General features: G+C 40.1%; 1 protein-coding gene across 1 annotated transcript in view; it reads right to left on the bottom strand.

The window, feature by feature from the left end:
- The window catches only part of EPSTI1 (epithelial stromal interaction 1), a 49,520-nt gene that overhangs the window by 14,672 nt on the left and 15,263 nt on the right, over window positions 1-19,585 (bottom strand). Inside the window, 5 exon segments of the mRNA XM_066313331.1 lie at window positions 383-476; window positions 11,608-11,681; window positions 17,370-17,396; window positions 17,398-17,454; window positions 18,090-18,163. Of these exon segments, the coding sequence (XP_066169428.1) occupies window positions 383-476; window positions 11,608-11,681; window positions 17,370-17,396; window positions 17,398-17,454; window positions 18,090-18,163 (326 nt within the window).

The following is a 19,585-nucleotide window of genomic DNA, read 5'->3' as shown; positions in this document are numbered from 1 at the left end:
TTAAGGATGCAGTTAGAAACAAGGTTCTCTTGTGACTGGATTTCTAATGCAGTAAAGCATCAGCTGACATGAACTAACTGAGATTTCATAAAAGCTTACCACCTGGGGGTACAAGGCATACTTAGAATTCTCATCTAACTTTAGAATATAAATCTGGTTCTCATTTATCAGAAGGAGATCTGTAAGCAGTCCTCTACTACGCAGAATACCCTGCCAGTGTGGAAGAGACAAGGTAGGCAGTCTCATTCACCCAGAAAGGCTCCTTAGTACTCACTGAGTTCTGTCTTGGCAATTAAGCTCAATTAGGGTATTCTAACATCACACTATTGACAGCACCTGGAAAGCTGATAGAGAATACAGCACATGCTATGGTTTTGCTTACCCATGCTGTAGATCCCGGGCCAGGATTAGCAATCTGACAGGAATCACTCTTTGGCAAACCCACATCCAATCTGTTCAGTAATTCATTGGTTTTGCTATGAAGAAATTCAATCCAAATAGAATTGTTAGTGCTTCCATAAAAATAAACACAGCTTTTTATTCCACCCTTGGAATCTAGCCTAGACATTTTATCATGTGTCTGCTGAAAAACATCACAGGTAGAAAAAAAAAGGTTATGGAAACAGACAAATGGGACAGAGGATACAGAACTCTATACTGTGGATAAGACATTTGCTGGGATGATTTTTTAAGCAAACAATTACAGTCATTTGCATATTTGGGGTGCACAGTGGCTATGCTTTCCTCATTGTAAAGCTCCTATATAACAGACTCACATACCACTGGACTTTGTGAGGATGCAACTGCTTCACTGAATTGTTGCAAATCCTTCTACAAGATCTATAAATCTCAGCTAAGCACTTTAAAAGATTATTTTCAGGAATTTTCCTTCACAGTTAATACAATTTAGCCTTACAACAAATCACTTTATCAAGCAGAAAGGCTTTCAAGCATTTTGTATCATTGAAAAAATGCTTTTCTTTAGTTAATGCACAACATTTTCATTTCTTATTCTGGCAAGGGCAATTTTCTTTTTTCAGCTGCATGCGTAATAAACCAAGAATTTCAAAGCAGCATCACTTTTCTCACAGTTTTGACCAAGTACAATTAAACTAGGTCACAAACAAAAACAAAGAATGGGAGTTTGTGCTGCGGTGAGGAATCAGTTTCTTAACCTGCACTCCCAGGCATGTATATTGAAGTCTTCTCTCACTCACAGGAACAGAGTTAGAGGAAAGAGGCAATTTTATTTCTGTGTACAGCTTTGGAAAACATGAAAGCACTGAAGTGAGAGCAGAAAGAGTGCTTCAAGAGATATTGAATGCAAAGATTTACTCTTCTCACAGGGCAACCAGCTAGCTCTGTGTAGGAGAAGATGCCACTACCAAAGACTTAAACTTGGAGAAAAAGCCTTGGCTGCTAAAGAGTGATTCTGATTAACAGCTGAAACAGACTGTGTGATTTTATACTTCATTCCATGATCTAAAACTGTGAGTGAATACTTTATTGGTTAAATGTCCTGCTGGTCAGTGAAGAGTGATGAATAGAGAAGCTGGGGGAAAGAGCAAGAAAGAAACCACAAATTCTGCTCTGCTACTCTACACAGTACAAAACCATGTTACTACTTCAGGCACAAAGTACTTGCTCAAGTTCTACCAAGTCAGGCTTTTAGAGTCTCACCATTCCATATTCACTCCTTTTCCCCCCCTTCACCAGGTAGTTAACAGACCTCACACAATGCCCATTTAAAAAACCAGATGAAACACTGTTTTCCCTGATCTACAAAGTACCTATATATAGAGAGAGGTTGAACAAATTAATAGTCTTCTTATACAAGTGTTAAGCACACAGTTTTTTTCCATGGAAGATGAGTTATTAAATGTTAAGATTGCACAGAACAATTTTGGGAATGCAAAGATTTAAATTGCAGATGTTGTGTTTCTCTACCTATGCTAAAACTGATCAAATAATGTATTTCCGCACCAGGAGGATTAAGAAATCCTACAGAAAATTTGAAGTATAATTGAGAAGGTTGAGGTTCTGAGAGAAAATACGTGGCAAGTTGGTGCTATACCTAGATGCCCTAATTCCTTATCAACAGCAAGAGAATGACATGGAGTATGCAGAATTTCTCATTCTTTGCATAAAAATGCAGTGGAGGCCATTGAATTTCCCAGATCAACACACCGATAGGTGAAAAGCATACTCAGTTTTAGCATCAGAAAAAATGATTTCAAGAGTTTTCAAGAGCAAATAATGTTCCTCAGCAAGACTGTGCACTGCCTTTGAATAGAGGAACACCTGACTTGACCAAATAAAGTAATACGTTAATGAAGTGTTCCTATCACAAGAAAGGGAGACAGATTTCTGAGTTTCCTGATGAAACACAAGTCAGGTCTTATACATGTTAATCTGTTGTGTGTCGTCTCTGTGGAAATCCGGCAATGCACCTAGGGCTGCCATACAATGTCTGAATGGTATTTTTTGTAATACTAAACCTGCAGTCATACCAATGCAGAGCATAGCTTAAACCAGGCTGCACGGACAGAGAGAGTTCAGGAGATGACTATTCAATTAATGTTCTGGAAAGCAGCATCTCCAGAAGGAAATCAGCATATCAATACACAATCAGACAGTTGGAGCAACCATCTAATTCACTTGCTAAAACTTCAAGGGCTAATCAAAAATGCTAAAATGTGTTCCTCTAAACTTAGTAACGTTAAAGAAGGAGGATGAGATGAAGAAATAGATTTGAATACAGCAGAATCCTGATACCCTTCAAACACAGTTAGGCAAAAGGAGATACAAGATTTGGACCAACAAAGAAAGGCACCCTCTTAATAGGCTGCTATCCTGAGTTCTGACCCCCTAAACATCAGTCTGAAGAGAAGAGAACCACTGATATTCTGGTTAAGCTGGAGTGATCTTATGAGGGTATTTTGTCTTGGTATCCCTGTCCCCATTACACCATTGGGAAAAAACCTTTTGCTCTGCTAATTTAAACAGCTTACTCCCATTCTGGTGTGTTTAATAGCACCAAGCACTATTCTTAGCATGGGAACTCAGCATCCATAGTGCAGTAACTATTCCTGGAATAGTTTTGACCTGTCCCAAAAAGCACTTTTGCAAGTAACTCCTGGCTTCTGTCCAGGAATAAAAATCAATCACAGCTCCCAACAGGCATTTTAGATGCTACCACACTATTTTGGGAGGTAAAAAAGTTTTCTAGCAATGGAAGCAGGCACTCTTAGGCCTGTTGGCCTCAGAAGTGACAGTTTTAATTTATCAGTACAGATGCAGAGGTGTGGGAATGAAGAATAGTACTGGATTTGGGGTCTGAATAACTCTTAAGAGCTGTCATGGGAAAATACTAACTCTGCTGCCAGGATCATTGAGTGATGTGCTGGAAGGGGCTGGTGCATGACAGTAGAAATCAGTCCATGTTGCAGATGCTCTCTGTGGGGCTTCGGATATACAGCTTTACATTCCACAGCTACTCTTCAGGCAGAGTCCTTTTTTAAAAGCTGCTGTGCAAAAAAACCACATTTATTTGAAGCTCAACAAGCATGTGCAAAGTGCAGAACTGTGAATTTGCTAGGTGTTCCACTGAGAATGGTGTAATTTAGGCAGCCTGCACTCACAAGCTACTTGTGAGCCCACATGAATTTCTTAATGTTTGGGACTAAATGCTGCCCACATTCCCAGTAGGGTGAGACCAGGGGATGGTTATAAATTCCAGTGAGCCAAGGCTCCTCTGGCCTGTCTGGGAGTTCACATGTTCCAACAGGGTCACCAGCCCTGACAGCTGAGAAGCAGACAGCTCCACAGTTGACTCCAGAATGCAAATGCAAAAGATCTGAAGATCCACAATGATTCCAATTGCAAGATCCAAGGTCTAAAGTCCTTTGCAGAATAAGGCCTTCGATTTGGTATGTCATTTGCTTTTAACTACTGTCACATCTACAAGAATAACAAAAATCTTAAAAAGGGTCCATCCTTAGAGACATGAATGAGGATAGGGATCAGGACCCAGAATTTTTTATCCATCCAGGAGTTGCACAGCACCACTTGCTAAGCTTTTAATTTGAGACTGTATTTCTCTCAGAACAAAGGCAGAGAGAAAATAATTTTTCTGTCTACACATAAAGTTCTCAGCTTTAAGTCTGTTTTACAGACTATCATTAAAAGTGTATTAATTAAAAAGGCTTCTTGTAATCTTCATTAGTTCTTCCGAATGGAACCAGTGGCAGTTAATTCTTTTGCTTTAATTGATGAATATCGAAATGCCAGTATACCAAAAAATACACAGGCTTTTATGCCAGTACATTTGGAAAAAAAAAAAAAAAAAGGCAGTGCAATACTTTTGCATATATCATAAATCTATTTTTTTCTCTTGACAATTTCTAGAAGATAATGGCCAATTCTTACCACTACTGAAAACAAGACAGCTCATGAACTTCTTGTTTTCTCAAGCTGCAGGATCTCCACCATTAAAATTCTGCTGTAATGAACATGCACAAGTATGCAAAGAGTCATTCAAAAACAGTAATAAAAAAACCAAAAAAGAACCCCAAAGCGGGTAATTCCTCATAGTCATGGCAAAGAAGAGACAACTTGAGTAGTCACTAAGACCACAGAAGAAGCTGAATGATACGGACTCATCAGCTTCCGAACTAATTGCTTGTAAGCAATGATAAATTGACATTTCAGCATTTTCTTCCAATTCACCTGGAAAACTAAGAACCGTGCATAATGCATATATAATGTTAGCTTCAACATCTATCCAGAAGTTTCATGATAATTTTTAAAAATAGCAGGACTCACCATCTCAAAAAAGAAAAACCAACAACAAAAAAACTAAACTCCAAATTTCATTCAAGGCATTTTTTTGCAGCACCAGCAAGTATATCTACAACTAATTCCCACTCCAAAATACTTAATTGGCTAAACATAACAACTTCCTCAAGTTTTGCAGAAATTAAGAGCAGTTGCATATCCCTGCAAAGGCCTACCCAGAAGAAATGCTGCCCTTCATTTCAGTAAGGTCCATGGTGGGTGTGTTTTCACTGATGCCCTTGTTCCTTCCTCAGTGAGAGCTCTGCCTTGTGCATTGCCATGCACATCTTGGTGAGGCATTTGCTGTGACCCACAAAGTAAGCTGGCTGGTGCTGGGGCCACTGGCCTAACAAAACCAAATGTTAAAATAGAAGAAGCTCTCCAACACTTTCTTGGGAGGAAGATGGAGGAAGAGACTCCAAAGGGAGGAGTAGTTGGGACTAGCACTACTGAAAATAATTTGGTAAAGTGGAAGTGAAGCTGGGGGGCCAGTAATACCATTTGTGAAAATAATCCCACCAAAGATACATGGCTGGTACACAGCTACACATGCTTCCTCTCATACTCCCTCCTCTTTGCAGAGATGTACCACAGCCAGTTTACTCAGTTTAAATAAATTCAGATGGTTACAAGCAACTACCCTGCTTCCCACAGATGGACCATGACAAGGGGCAAGGTAGTAAAAACATCTCTGTCTATCAGCCACAAACATGCCTTCAACTCCACAGAGATCATGGCTCTCTTGTACCTCAATTCTTACCCTGAGCTGCATGGCAGAGTCCATTTTTGGGTAAGAATAACAAACAAATATCAGCCATGTGTAAAATAGCCAGCATTAACTAATGTTCATTCCTGGAGCCTGTGTAGGTGAGGGACTCATCTTTTTGCAGGCTATATGGTAAAAAAATTACATGAAATTATGAACACATCAAATCCATGTAGGATGTTGATGGCTCTTCTGCAATGCCCTTTATTATGAAGAAAGGCCATTCTCTGGATATTTAGTCCACCTGCTTTCCAACAGAAATCCTCCCAGCAGCCACATACCAAGTTTAATACAGTATTCCCAGCCTTCACTGGCAGTAAAGCAAGATCACAGTGCAGATGACTTGGACAAACCTAATGATAGTTATCAAACACCGCTATCTTTGGCTAGGAGGATTTCTTGTCCGCAAGTTCTTTAACACCTGTTCCTGAGTTTGTGGATAAGAACAAAAAATGTGGCACTAGTTCATCTTAGGTATAAGGCTTCAAGAAAGTATAAAAATAAGTTGTTTAAAGAAAAATAAAAAGCTACTTTCTCAGCAGAATTATTTTCATCATTTCCTACCCACACTCAAAACTAATCTATCCTCTCCACCCACCTGCTTTTTTTGTTTCCCTGACAGGATGAAATAACACAGCTCGGCTATTCGTTCCTCCCACCAAGTCATCCAGTATTCCTGGATGTTATTTTAGGTGTAAGTTTCATTTATTATCTGGAGTAATAAGCATAAATCCAGCTTTAAGGAAAATGCAGTTTTGTATAAGTCTATTGCATTCCATTCTGTGTGCTCCATCTGCATGTGCAATCTGCTTCTATATTTTCAGCCAGCTTGCATGGGCAGATTAATGCGCACAATTAGGAAGCAACCTCACAGGCGTTCAATAAACTGCTTTCATTATTACACTCAAGAGAGTCCCTTTGGATGTCTATAAAAGCCTAGTTTTCTGCCTGTTAGCTAAATAATTGACAACGCTTAAAATAATCAGGAGCAAATGAACAAAACGAAGACAATTGTGGTGAAAAGAAGCAAACAAAGGATTCTCAAGGCTGCAAATGCTTTTTGTGTGAGCCCTCTTTCATTCCCTTTAGCAACTTGTATTAAAAGTCTGGTCAGGTTTACACTTGCACTTCTGTGGGGAAAATTTGTTGCCAGCCTGCTGTTTGAACCACACATCATAGGGGACTGAAAACTGGCAAGGACACTAGCATTTATTCTGTAAAAATTGATAAACAAATAAAAAATTGCAGGTTTTATTCTCCTGCATTTTATGACTTTTGAGAAAACTGCTTTGGCAGGCAAGTGTATATCAGCTTGGTTTGGTGAACCTCTTGCATTGTGTTTGGAATATGCACTCAGAGACACTCTGGCAAATTCTGTTTCCAGCTCCAAATTCTGAGCAGAATATATTGAGTGAGCACATGCACCCAAGTGCAGCAGTGCCAGGAATTTTTACAGGAATACAACCTTCATAAAAACAGAGGCATGAATATGTAGCAAAGTGAAAGACGAAGTGACACAACAGTCATCACGTACTATTAGAAACTAACCTTTTTTTTTAGACTGCTTTTACCATTACATAAATAGGTAGATGGCTATTAGAAAAACAGTGTAGATGGCTATTAGAAAAACAGTGGAACCCACCCAATACTGCAATTTCTGGAAAGTTGAATACAAACACAATAAAAGCATGTAACCAGAGATCTGGGCTAAAACCACATGTGAGACACCCTACAGTTCAGACATAGATTCACATAGCCCCCACAGCAAGACTCTGAAAACAGCGAGTCATGACATATCCATCCATATTACTTTTAAATGACAACTGTGGTAAGCTAACTAAAGAGGGATATCCTGACAAGTTCCTTGTTTCCTTTTGGAAAGATGGGCACTAAGCTCTTCCCTCGCACTGATTAGGAATTGCAAAGTATGGCCTACACGAGCCTCCATTACCTTTTAATCCACTCTGAGAGAAACACAATCAGGCCAATAACGCAAAATGCATCCGGGATACCAGACTCAGAAGGAAGGACTCCATTTCATGTGTAAGGAGTTTCTGGTAAAAAGTCAACACCTGCTCCCCATTTTCTAAATCTGGCATCTGCAGGGACAGAACCACAGCATCGCTGTCACCACATGTGCTTCTCCTGTTAGCAAAAACTACAGTAATCCTGCTATGCAGCAACTTCGCCCCAAAGTCTGCTCCTGTGCGCTCTTAAGGCTTTTAATATACAGCTACTTCAAGAGACACCTTGTGAGTTTTTTCTACTTTAGTCTCTGAACAAGTCCACAGGGGTCAGAGGTGGACTGATCCCAAAATTGTGAGGCTTGCAGACTTTTTCACAGCAGTCTGCATGCCTGTCTAGACTACATTCTTACTAGACACAAACACATATTCAAGCAACTGTGGTAACAGATACAGCTGAGTTTCAAGGACCTGTTGTACACAAAGAAGCTAACAAGGCTTTCAAGAGATAGGAAATAACTGTATTCTGTAGATAACACACAAGGTTACAGACAATCTTTCTTTTTAGCACTCACTTCATGTTAGATCCTTTGAAAGGGGATTTCAGTGAGAAGTTCTTGTTTTTAATAGTGACAGGAATTTAATCAGAAAAATGAAATTCTGGGAAGCATCATACTTTATTGTCAGAGCATGTTAATGGCATGAGAATCTTAATGCCTTTCCTTATCAAATAGAAGCGGCACTTCATGCAGAAGTACTGATTGGGCTGTACCCCTTAGAGGCTGATACAGCTGGAGGTGGTGATCAATTTTAAAAGGTTTCCCAGTTAATGAGACTGCTGGTAGGCATTGATCTCCTCAGGAAAATTGTGATGTTGCAGCTACAGATCTTACAGAGGACAGACTAACAAGGGAGCTTATCTTTTGAAATGGCTCTATAGGCCATGACTTTGCAGAGGTCAATGCTTTATATGCAGCACATGACCTTCCTTCCCCCCTCTCCCAGCAAGCAGAGGAGATCAAAACACTCCAGCAGAGACACTGAGGAAAGGGGCACAACCTCATATTTGCTCTTTTTGCCTCTAGACGAAGGGTCTTAAAGGAGAGAAGTAATGAGTCACTCATTTTTGCATGCTAGGCAAAAGCACATCTCTAAATACCAAGCACTTCTATGTGAACCTGTCACTAATAACCAGCAGTACCTCAATGGAGTTACTTCACAAAATCTGAAATGTCACACAGAAGCTTTTCATTACTCTTGGATGCTGTGCTCCTTAATACCAACATCTCTTAGCAATGCATCCTCAGCAACCTCCAGTGGTACACCCTCCTCTTCATGAGCTCAGCAGAGAATTCCTTCAGACCAGGGAAGGCACTAGTATCACTGTCTGCTGAGGAATACATTCTGCGCAGGTAGCTCAGTGTCCAGCTGCAAGTTGAGCTCTGGGGGGCTGGAGCCTGAGCCTCAGGAAAAAGGCCATGAACTGCCAAACTTGTGCATAACAAAGGGCCTGGGGTCCTGTCACTTGGACAGGGAAATGGAGACTGGGAGAAAGGACAGGAGCTGACAACCCCCAGACTTCCCTGGACTGCAAGGGGATAAAAGCCAAGGGGTTCCTTTGTTCAAAGTGCGTCCTTGGAAGCACCAGCTCAAGCTGCTATTTTCTTATTTAGTTACCGCACCATGATTAAATTATTTTAAGTATCTAGATGTCTGAGACTCTACAATGGGAAACCTGGGGTTGAACTGGTAGGAAAACCTGGTTTGAACCTGGTGTGACTGTGTGAGTGTGACATTGTGGCTGCAAAGGAGCCTCAGCCCCAGCTCAGGTGGTGGGAGAGTGACTGTCAGAGTGGCTCCTGGATGGTTGGACAGGCAAACTTCCTTAACACTGCAGCATGCGAGGGCTTTGCTTAACCAAAATTGCATTCACTGGAGGTAGGTTTTCAGCTCACTTCCTCCAGGTGAAGTATCTACAGGGCCCTCTTGGTGTATGCTCAATACACAGAACATACAAATAATGTTCTGATAGTTAAACTCAAGCAATGGAGCTTAAGACTCAAGTGATGAGTCCATCTTCACTTTCAGTTGCATCAGAGATGACACCAGCTGAGTGCTCACAAGGCTTTCCTGAATCAGTGGACAGAATGGCTGCCAGGCAGTACCTAGGCAGCTAGAGCTCCTGCACCACCTGGGGACTACCTGGCTGCCCACATAGAATCCTTTGTGTTGGAAAAGACCTCTATGATCATCAAGTCCAACCATTAACACAGCACTGCCAACTCCAGCACATTTCCCTAAGCATCACATGTACATGTTTTCAAATACCACCAGGGACGGTGACTCAACCACTTCCCTGGACTGCCTGTTCCAATGCTTGGCCACCCTTTTGGTGAAGGAATTTTTCACTTGTGACCATTTCCTGTCTTCCTATGTTTCAGAGGGTTTGGGCCTGCTTTTGCAAAACCAGATTTACTTTTAATGGAAAGGAGCACTCAATAGCAGAATTCATTTCCCCCTAAGCAACAAAAGGTACAGACAGGGAAGGTGAAGGAAGGGAAGAGATATGTGTCATTCATAACCGAATATACCCTAAGATAGAAAATCAGATTAAATGGGAAGACAAGAACCCTGACAACCCCCTGAGGAAAAGCAAGGCCCATACCTGAGGGCTTTGCACTGCAAAGTTCTGATGTGTCAGTTGTTGATTTAGGCTCAAAGAGAATCAAAGTGTCTAGTCTATCACAAACAGGCAGAGATCTAAAGTTGCGCAGTCTTCAGAATTCCTGAGGAATCAAGGTGTGTATGTGTGTGTGTGTAGGCATCCACACCAGGATAAACAGCAAGCCAAACACCAATATCTGGAGACAAGTACTGGCAGCAAATTAAGGGAAAGAGCTATGCCTATAGCCAAATGGGAAGAAATAAAAGGAAAAAGACAAGAAAAGCTGGAATCAGTGACAAAGTACTAAAATGTCTGTACCTTAGAGAACTGACTCTGGGCAGATAATGAAGAAACTGGAGCCACTAGCATGGGACAGAATTGACTTCTTTAAAGGTCACAGAGGAGGGTAAAGCAATCAATCAGGCTAAGAATATAGGTGAGTAATTTCAGAAGCCAAAGATAAAAAAGGTAAAGGTGACTAAACAGCCTTGTATGTTAATTATGTGATACAATCAGTTTGGATCAGTTAAAAACAAATAAATGGGGTAGAGCAAATGGACAAGGCAGGAATTTCATTGCTAATGGAATTAATTATATCAGGACTTAGGCAGTATCTAAATCTGACATTAAGGAGGTATTATTGGGAAATAGGTCTTTACAACAGATCTCCACATTTAAGCAGGAGTTATGCTAAATAGAGGAAGTCCTCATTATTTACATGTGGGTTAGACTTCTTTACTAATCAACAAAATAAATGGGTGGAGATGTAATTTAGATTCTGTTTTGATAATTAGTCTTGGATTGAATGATTACACATTGACTCAGGGAATGAAAGCACAAAGTCATTTTATAATTCACAACTTTAATTTCAATGTGTATGTTTTAAGAAGCTAAGAGAAGTCTACAGGACAAAATTTCTCACAGAATAAGGTGTGGAGGGGGCTTGAATATTTCACAGAATCATAAAATCATTGAGGTTGAAAGGGACCTCTGGATGTCATCTTGTCCAACTCTCAGCTCAAGTGGAGCCACCTTGAGACAGCTGCCCAAATCTTCTGATTATGGTAAAGGATGGAGAATCCACAACCTGCCTGGGTAACCTGTGTTCATGTTCAGCCACTCTCAGAGTAAAAAAGTGTTCAGTAGGAACCTCCTGTGGTTCAGTTTGTGCCCACTGTCTTGAAGTCAAAAGTTTCAAGTCAAAAATTGAAAAAAATAGCAACAGAAGACAAATCCTTCCCGAGCTCCAGACCAGGAAAAAAATGCAAATAAATAAGGTAATAATAATAAAAATAATAATTAAAAACCCAAACAAACAAAACAGAAGGACAAGTAGATAAAGGAATTTTAGGTAATAAGTTTCAAATTTTACTTACAACTTTTGATCTTCAAGAAGCATCTTTCTTCTTTGCATTTCTTCTTGTCTTTTTTTAACTTCAAGTCTCTCTGCCTAGAGAATTAAAACCAGGAAAAAATACTTGATGTTTCAAAAAACCCAAAACCAAACATCAATTATTTCAATTGTGGTATTTCAATATTTTGGTTTTTAAAAGATCTATAGCAGTTGGGTACAGAAGTAACCCAATCTGAAATTTTAAGGTCCTCACTCATGAACAAACATCTCCTAGTCAAGAGACCTGTTTAAATCAGAAAATGACACGGTGCTCCTAGTAGCCATCTACCCAAAAGGCCTGGTGAGCATTTAGAGCTGTCATGTCACAGCCCTGCCGGGGGACATCTAGGGGTGTAAATGATGCAACCTTGGTTTTTGCAAGAAGGTAGAAGACCTAAACCCCTGCAGCAAAGCAGATGATAGTCCTGTGGCACCGACAGTGCACCAGTGTGAGTACATGTAGCTCACAGACCAGACCTGCAGAAGCGTTAGGTACTGCCCAGTGTAATTAATGCATGCTAAGATGGATGAAAGTGGGAGACAGTTGTACTTAACCAGCATTCTTCTGCTTCACACAGAGTGTTGGGTGCAAGAGCCAATCAATTCCTTGACACATAAAACTCCTCTCTAAATCTGGATATCACACAAATTATTAAGTCCTTTAATAGACATTTGCACATAATTTCCAATGGAAATATCATCTAAGCTGCCCAAATCCCATATTCAAGTAGAATAAAATATTAAAATAAAGCAAAAACTAGAGAACTTGCTGCAAGAGCAGCAACATGCAATTCAAGCTATATTCCAATGAAAAGGAGGCCAGCCAAATTTTTGTTTTGGCTCACAGGATGCAGTTAGGTCCAGTGGGAAGAGCAGTTAAGAGGCAGTTCAGTGTATGAAAAGCACAAATTAGAAGTGCCAACCTGGGATTTCAGCCCACTATATTTTGAACTCCCACCGCAGTTGGTGGGGAGATGCTCCAGTAAGAGCTCCTGGGAAATGATCACAACAACTCGCATGTGGAGCAAAATACAGCCTCGAACTGTCACTCTGCTCATGGCCCACCCTCAAAACGAAAAAAGGTAATTGCTTGGTAACCCAGCAACCAGACATTGCTCTGAACAAAGTGCCATGGAAATTTCAGACAATAACTTTCAGGGATGAGAAGGGAGGTGTAGGTGATAATGGCCCCTGTAGCCAGAGCCCCAAATCAGGCAAAGAACATTCTCTGAGCAGAGGTACTGTACAAGGACAGGGAGAACAAGGAGGGGGAAATGTGTAAGGGGGTAAGGGATGTTAAGAACAGGGCTGAAACCCCCAGTTCCATAATCTTCTTCCTGTCCTGCAATGAGAAACGTTTCAGAAAAATTACAATTCTACTGGCAGTTACTCAATTACTTTGCCTCTAGCAATTTCAGGATGCATATTTTTTAATTGGATAAAGAGTCACTGTCTGAAAGAGATTTGCAAAACAAGTGCAAATTCCTCCTTCATATGCATTGGATTAAGAAAAAAAATCCTTTCAGATGTCTGCAGATAGGAAAAGAGCCACTATGTTGTGTGATGATATAAACTGCTGGAAGGCAAAAGACTTAGAAGCTGTTATTTGGAAAAAGGCAGTGACAAATAAACAAAAGGAGGAAGGCATCTCTGAATAAGATGTCCTGTAGCTCACTCATTTGACATGCAGAGTCAGTGATAGAACCTACAGAACTGATGCAATTCAAAAATTTCACCGAACTGTCGTAAGGAGCATCACTACACAGTAATGGGTGATTTCAGAGTATTCAGAGGATGTATTGTTTGCTCCCAACCTAGACACAGATGATGTTTTAGGGAAAATCCCCTCTGACTCATTTGTGCAGCTTCACAGTTTATAGGAAAATAAAGGAAAGAGGTGGAAAAGAAATCTTATGGCTTGTGTTATTGTCAAAGGTGATGCTGATACCCTCAAGACACCAGCCATAGCTCCCAGGCTTCTCCCCAACACTGCCCAATACAGCAAGCTGATGCCTTCACCTCTGAAAAAACATTGGATGTGGGATCCACCATCAAATTGCAAAGCTACTGGAAGTTCAAAAAAAGAAATTCAAAAAGTTCCAAAAAAATCCAAAGCTCACAGGACTTATTGTGGTCTAGCTCCTAGCTACTGACATCTAGAAAACAGTGATATTAACTTTGATAAATACAAACCTTCAGAATCAAGCCTGTCTTCCACTAGATGAAAAAATAAAGGAATATCCTGCAGCTATTCTACCACCAGACTGGTACCTGAAGAAAACTCCAGTATCTGGAAATTACTCACTTGTGGCTGGCGTGACTATTTTTTACTCTGGAAGTTTACCCTAGGACACCTGCTTAAGGATGCATCCAAGTGACAGGCGACAGGATGGGGACATTCTCTAACTAATGACAATCTACCCATAGACATTGCCAAAGCACTCCACATTTGGCACCATGTTCAAAAAGCCAAGAGTGGAACAGCTGTGATATTGAAGGTAAACATGTTGAAAAATGTTAGCAGAAGGTCTGTAAAGTGCCTGGTTTTAACAAATTCCTGAAAAAAGGTCTCTCGCTGATTAACACAGTAAAATTAAAGAGCACACAATTTGATAAAGAATAAAATGAAATTACAGCTGATCCTAAATAAGACAGTTTTTGAAGATAGCAGGGCTGTTTACTACATAATGTAAAAGAAAAAAAAACGTTGCATGCAGTAGAATTACACTGAGCCTTTTCACTTCAAATTGTTTGAATCTTGTAATATACAGTCAAGACCTAAACTATACAAGAAAAGGCAAAAGGCAGGGTAACAGTAATAGAAATTCAGTAACTGGAAACAGAAATATCCATTGTGCTGAAATAATCCAATTTTACATAGAACACAAATGCAAAAAGTTTAAAAAACAAGAAGCCAAGTATCAGCTGCTTGTTTATTTTTTGGGGAACTTTGGCAGTCCTTTCACCCAATAGACACAAAGGAAATTATGATCCAATCTGGTCATACACTGTGATGTGAAGGGCTGTACAAAAGATATAAACTCCAGACATTTACTACTAACAAGCAAATAATAAAAAAACCCTACCTCTCATGTACTTCAACACTTTCTGCAGATCTGACACATCTCAGCATCCGGGAAAAATACAGAAAGAGGCAATTCCCTGTTCATGCTACAAAGCTTTTTCGAATTATTTCACTGAGCACTCAGATCATTAGCTTCAAATACCCAAACTCAGGCAGCCCACAGTTACCCAAGAGCAAACCTCAAGAGTCCAGGACAAGCTGCTGGTCATGAAGTGCACTGGAGACCTAAGTATTTGTTCACACATGGTGGCCCTGTGGAGCACAGAATAAAGAATCTTTCCTCTCTCCAGAAGCTGGAGAGAAACAAGGTAGATGCCAAGCTGGTCTTCCAGCAGCTAATAACCCCACAGACAATTAAAGAGTGACATAGACAGGCAGTCTCGTACAGACAGTAGGGCAGACCTTCCTTTTTCGGGTACTGCTTTGGCAGAAACACAGTTTTCACTTGTTCACAAAGATAATGGGAAAGGGGATGCTGCTTTTCTCTGCAAAACCAGCATTAAAATAGTAACATAAACAGAGCCTAAGTTCACAAGTAGCACTGGCTTACAGTACATCATCCTTACAATCAAGGATGAACTAAGCTGAGTATCAGCACCCGTTCTAGTCATTGCACATTAGTCCGTAGGGCTTCACCATTCATGTCTGTTGGCAAAGAAGCTTTCCAGCTGTGAAAGTTCCAGGGCTCCTGCTGATAAAGCTGGCTAGCTATTATCTCCTCTCAGACTGTCAAACAATTTGGTTTTTATTGAAGGAATAAGAACCTTGAGCAAAAGAAGGGCTGGCCAGCAAGAAAAGACGGCCTGTGAACTCACAGAAAGACATGCTCTCAGGCAATGCCCTACAGGTGCAGTTGAATACAAATCTATCACTTCAAATTAAAAGCTCCTTTCCTTTGGTAAACAGAGCCCAACTGCTGGCTGTACAGCACCAGTACGATCCGTGTCATTCTCAGGTCTTGGGAGCCTTTCATCTGCAGACAGGGTGAGATAGCCAAATTGACACCCTCCAGTGGCTCTTCAGCATGCACTTCTTAAACAGAAGGTTGAATTTTTAATACCTAATCATCTTCCAAGAAGAAGTTTTCATCGTCTCAATCACTGTTGTGGAAGACAATTTGAATAAACAAATTCAAACTAAGATTTCCCTTTCACGCACCTCTGTTTTGTCTGATTGCTTTGTGAGCGTATGTTTATTTAGTCAAATTAAACAGTCTGTTTTGGAAAAGATGTTTGCTGCGATGTTGCATCCTCCCTCAGAAAAAACAGATACTTGCAGTTTTACTATCTACAACATGTATAAAGATTTTATAATCTGTGGGAGTGAAGGTAAGAAAATTAAAGAGCATGAAAACAAACCTGATACATCAATATATTTCAGGTGTAACTAGAAATTATAGAAGTCTTGTAACATTTTTCTTGTCCAATGCCCGTGGGCAAACAACATCTATTAAATAATTAATTCACTCCCTTCCACTGCTATCATCACTGCATCTGAAGCTATACATGAGATGGTAACAGCTAATGACATTTTCAGGGGATAATATTTGTTGTCCTTGTGATATATTGTGTATGGGCTTATGCCAAAAGTATAATAAAAGTATATACCCAAAGTATATGCCCTGGTGCTGAGAGACCAGGAACAGACTAACCCTTACCTAGAGGCATTTACAGTTATTTTTGTTTATGCATGCCCTTGTACACCAACCACTATCAATGACTTTTTAATTAACTCTCAGCATTCAGTTTCTGCACAGAAAATCATTTTTACTGTTGTGGAGACAAAACTTGGAAACCTGAAGTCTCCCTTTCTCTCCTTGTTAATGAGCACATCAGTATCATGTTCCCACTCCTTTCATTTTTCATTTAAATTCCACACTGCATTTCCAAGCAAGTACTACTTGGTTGCCACCAAGGAGACACAAATGAACTTTTACAAAGGGTTGCACAGCACAAAGACAAGAAGATGCTTTGTAAGAATAACTAGAGAAAGCAAGCAAATTCAAAATAATAAAAGAAAATTTGAAAGTGATCTATGATTTGTGTCAATATATGGAGAATATCAGAAGGGAGAGTGATCTGACCTATTAACAAGACACTTACGTGTGCAGGCCTAAAAGGGCTGGAGGGGCAGTGGAATTTCAGGGTGCTCTCAGCACAACGCAGGTAGACTACACTGACCTTTCCAAGACTTGGATATCTTTTCCAAACTGACAGGCCGGATTTTGTGGTATTCTTACCACGAGCACAGGCAATTATGGATTTCTATAAGATCTTTGTGCCAACTGCTACAATCCAGCATTAGAGACGGAGCTCATGCCAAGGTGAACCATACAACCTGTACACAATGTTACTCCTGATATTCATGTTCTCTCTTTCTGCTAACTCTGCCAGATAAATGCAATTGGAAGGCTGGAGTTTCTGATGATCTAAAGGAGCACTCAAACCCCTCAAAAACCTGGGGCAGGCATCCTTCAGTCAGCTTTAAAGAGGAGGAAGACTACATTTCCTAATTTCTCGATACCATCCAGGGCCACCACTTATTTTAATTAGCCAGCTCCAAGTAGTTCAGCAAAATCAAGCATCAAGACATGAACTGCTATATGGTTTCAAGTCTGCAGTAACCAGATTTACCTTCAAGTCTGCAGTAACTAGACTTACCTTTTCTCTCTGAATTGCTTTTTTTTTTCAGGATTTCAGCTTCTTCAGCTGCCTTTTTTGCTTTTACATACTCTTCTCTCTTGTGCTGTGAGACATAAACATAGGAAGTTATTTTACATATTTATGTATACAAGGAACACATAAGGTAACTTGACTCCTATAGTGCACATCTTTCAAATATAAAGTGTGTTTAGGGGAAAGTTTCTGGATTATTTTTTCCCTTAAAATAAGACACTGAATAATGCAGACTGTGCAGCAGCTACTCCAAATATTGGCTTTAAGAAGGCTGAGAAATTTAGGGCTGAAAAATGGGCATCCATGCAAGGACTTGCACAGCTGATTGATAACTTACAAGCATTTATACCTCTTGTAACAGGAACAACATTTCCACATAAGCATGGGACAGGGTGGTACATTGATCAATTAGTCCAAGCGTAAGCAACATGCTGGAAGATACAGCACAGCATTTAGGTGGTTTTACAACTGTTCTGGTTGCTATTTGAGGTATCATCTGTGATACAGATTGCTACATATTTATGGAAAGATTTCTCATTTTCTTCGGTGCAGAAGATTAGTTTCAGATTTTCAGCTGCTTCCTTCAGGTTTCATGACTTTCTCCTGTCAAGCAGCTGTGAGTTCATTTTATAGTCATATGAAACACTATAGGAAGAGCTTTCTCTTGAGTTCTAAAAATAAACAAACACATTTATTCTTACTGACCTTTTTCTGGTATTTAGATTGCATAAGAATCATCTGCTGGTTTTGTCTTACTTGAGCCTCTGATTCGTTTCCACCTTAAAAAAAAAATCTCCAAAATATAAATGGCACTTTGTATGAGCATTTTAACTGTAAATGCCAGTTATACACAGCAATATAACAGACTGGATGTATGCAGATACAGGAAATTTTTCATAATTACAGTAGCTGTCTGGCATTAAAGAGAACAGATAGGAGACCTTTTTGATCATTTTTTTCATCCATCAAAAGCACTTGTCTATTATTTACAGAGCACCCACTGTATCATCCACTCTACCAACAAATATGTCCCTACAATATATGATCAGTTTACTGAGGAAGTATTCCATTTTCAGAAAATCAGTCATGCTTTGCAGGTGAGTTTTCATTTTCACATCCAGCTATCCCCACCTTTGCTCAGTTCGTCATGCACATACAGTCAGAAATCCTATTGCTAAAAAGTTTCTCTTTTATCAAATTCAGGATCTCGGACTCTGTCAGATCTAATGGGATGCTATCATTTTAATATTTTCTAAGTAATGTCTTGGGACTGAAGGAAGAATCCTCTTTCTGAAGTGGCAATAAAAGTCTTTTCCCACAGACCTCACATTCATATCCAGGTAGTAAAAGGTGTCCTTTTCCAAAACCATGGACCCTCTTTTGTGAACATCTAAAGCTCTGCAATAATGTTCAGCCTTCAATAAAAAGAAGCAAAACCTCCACAAACAAAAACACCAACCATACAAAGAAAGTGATACTAGGTCTTAAGGGATGGAGAGAGTGACTTTGATTCTATTACTCTGCTCTATTTTCCAAAGTATTTTCTTGCTGCAGGAAACAAAATAATTTATTCTCTTCAGTTGTAGTAAAAAATAACATCAGCCCTCACTCCATTCTAAGGATGGGGGCTGTATTTTCTCAATTTATTGTTTTAGTGAGAAATTTTCCTCTATGTGACTCCTAATTCTATAGAAGCAGCTGGATCAATCTATTCTACCTGAGGTGCCTGATATCCTGGTCTGTATGAAAAGCAGCATGGGCAGCCAGTCGAGGGAATGTGATTCTGCCCCTCTGTTCTGCTCTGATGAGACCACACCTGCTGTGCTGTATCCAGCTCTGGAGTCCTCAATATAAATAAGAAGGACATGGACCTGCTGGATTGAGTCCATAGGAGGGCCCCAAAGATGACCAGAGGGCTGGAGCACTTCTCCTGTGCAGAAAGGCTGACAGAGCCAGGATTGTTCCCCCAGGAGAGGATAAGGCTCCAGGGAGACCTCCTAGCAGCCTTTCAGGTACGTGAAGGGGCCTACAAGAGAGACGGAGAGGGAATTTTTGCAAAAGCATATAGTAGTAGGACAAGGAGAAATGGCTTTAAACTGAAAGAGGAGAGATTCAGATTTAATATAATAAAGAAATGTTTCACTGTGAGGTGCTGAGGCACTGGCACAGACTGCCCAGAGAAGCTGTGGATGTCCCATCTC

The sequence above is a fragment of the Sylvia atricapilla genome, chromosome 2 (assembly GCF_009819655.1).
Source record: "Sylvia atricapilla isolate bSylAtr1 chromosome 2, bSylAtr1.pri, whole genome shotgun sequence".
Taxonomy (NCBI): domain Eukaryota; kingdom Metazoa; phylum Chordata; class Aves; order Passeriformes; family Sylviidae; genus Sylvia; species Sylvia atricapilla.
Note: the sequence above shows the minus strand (reverse complement) of the source record. Positions and strands in the feature narration are given on the sequence as shown.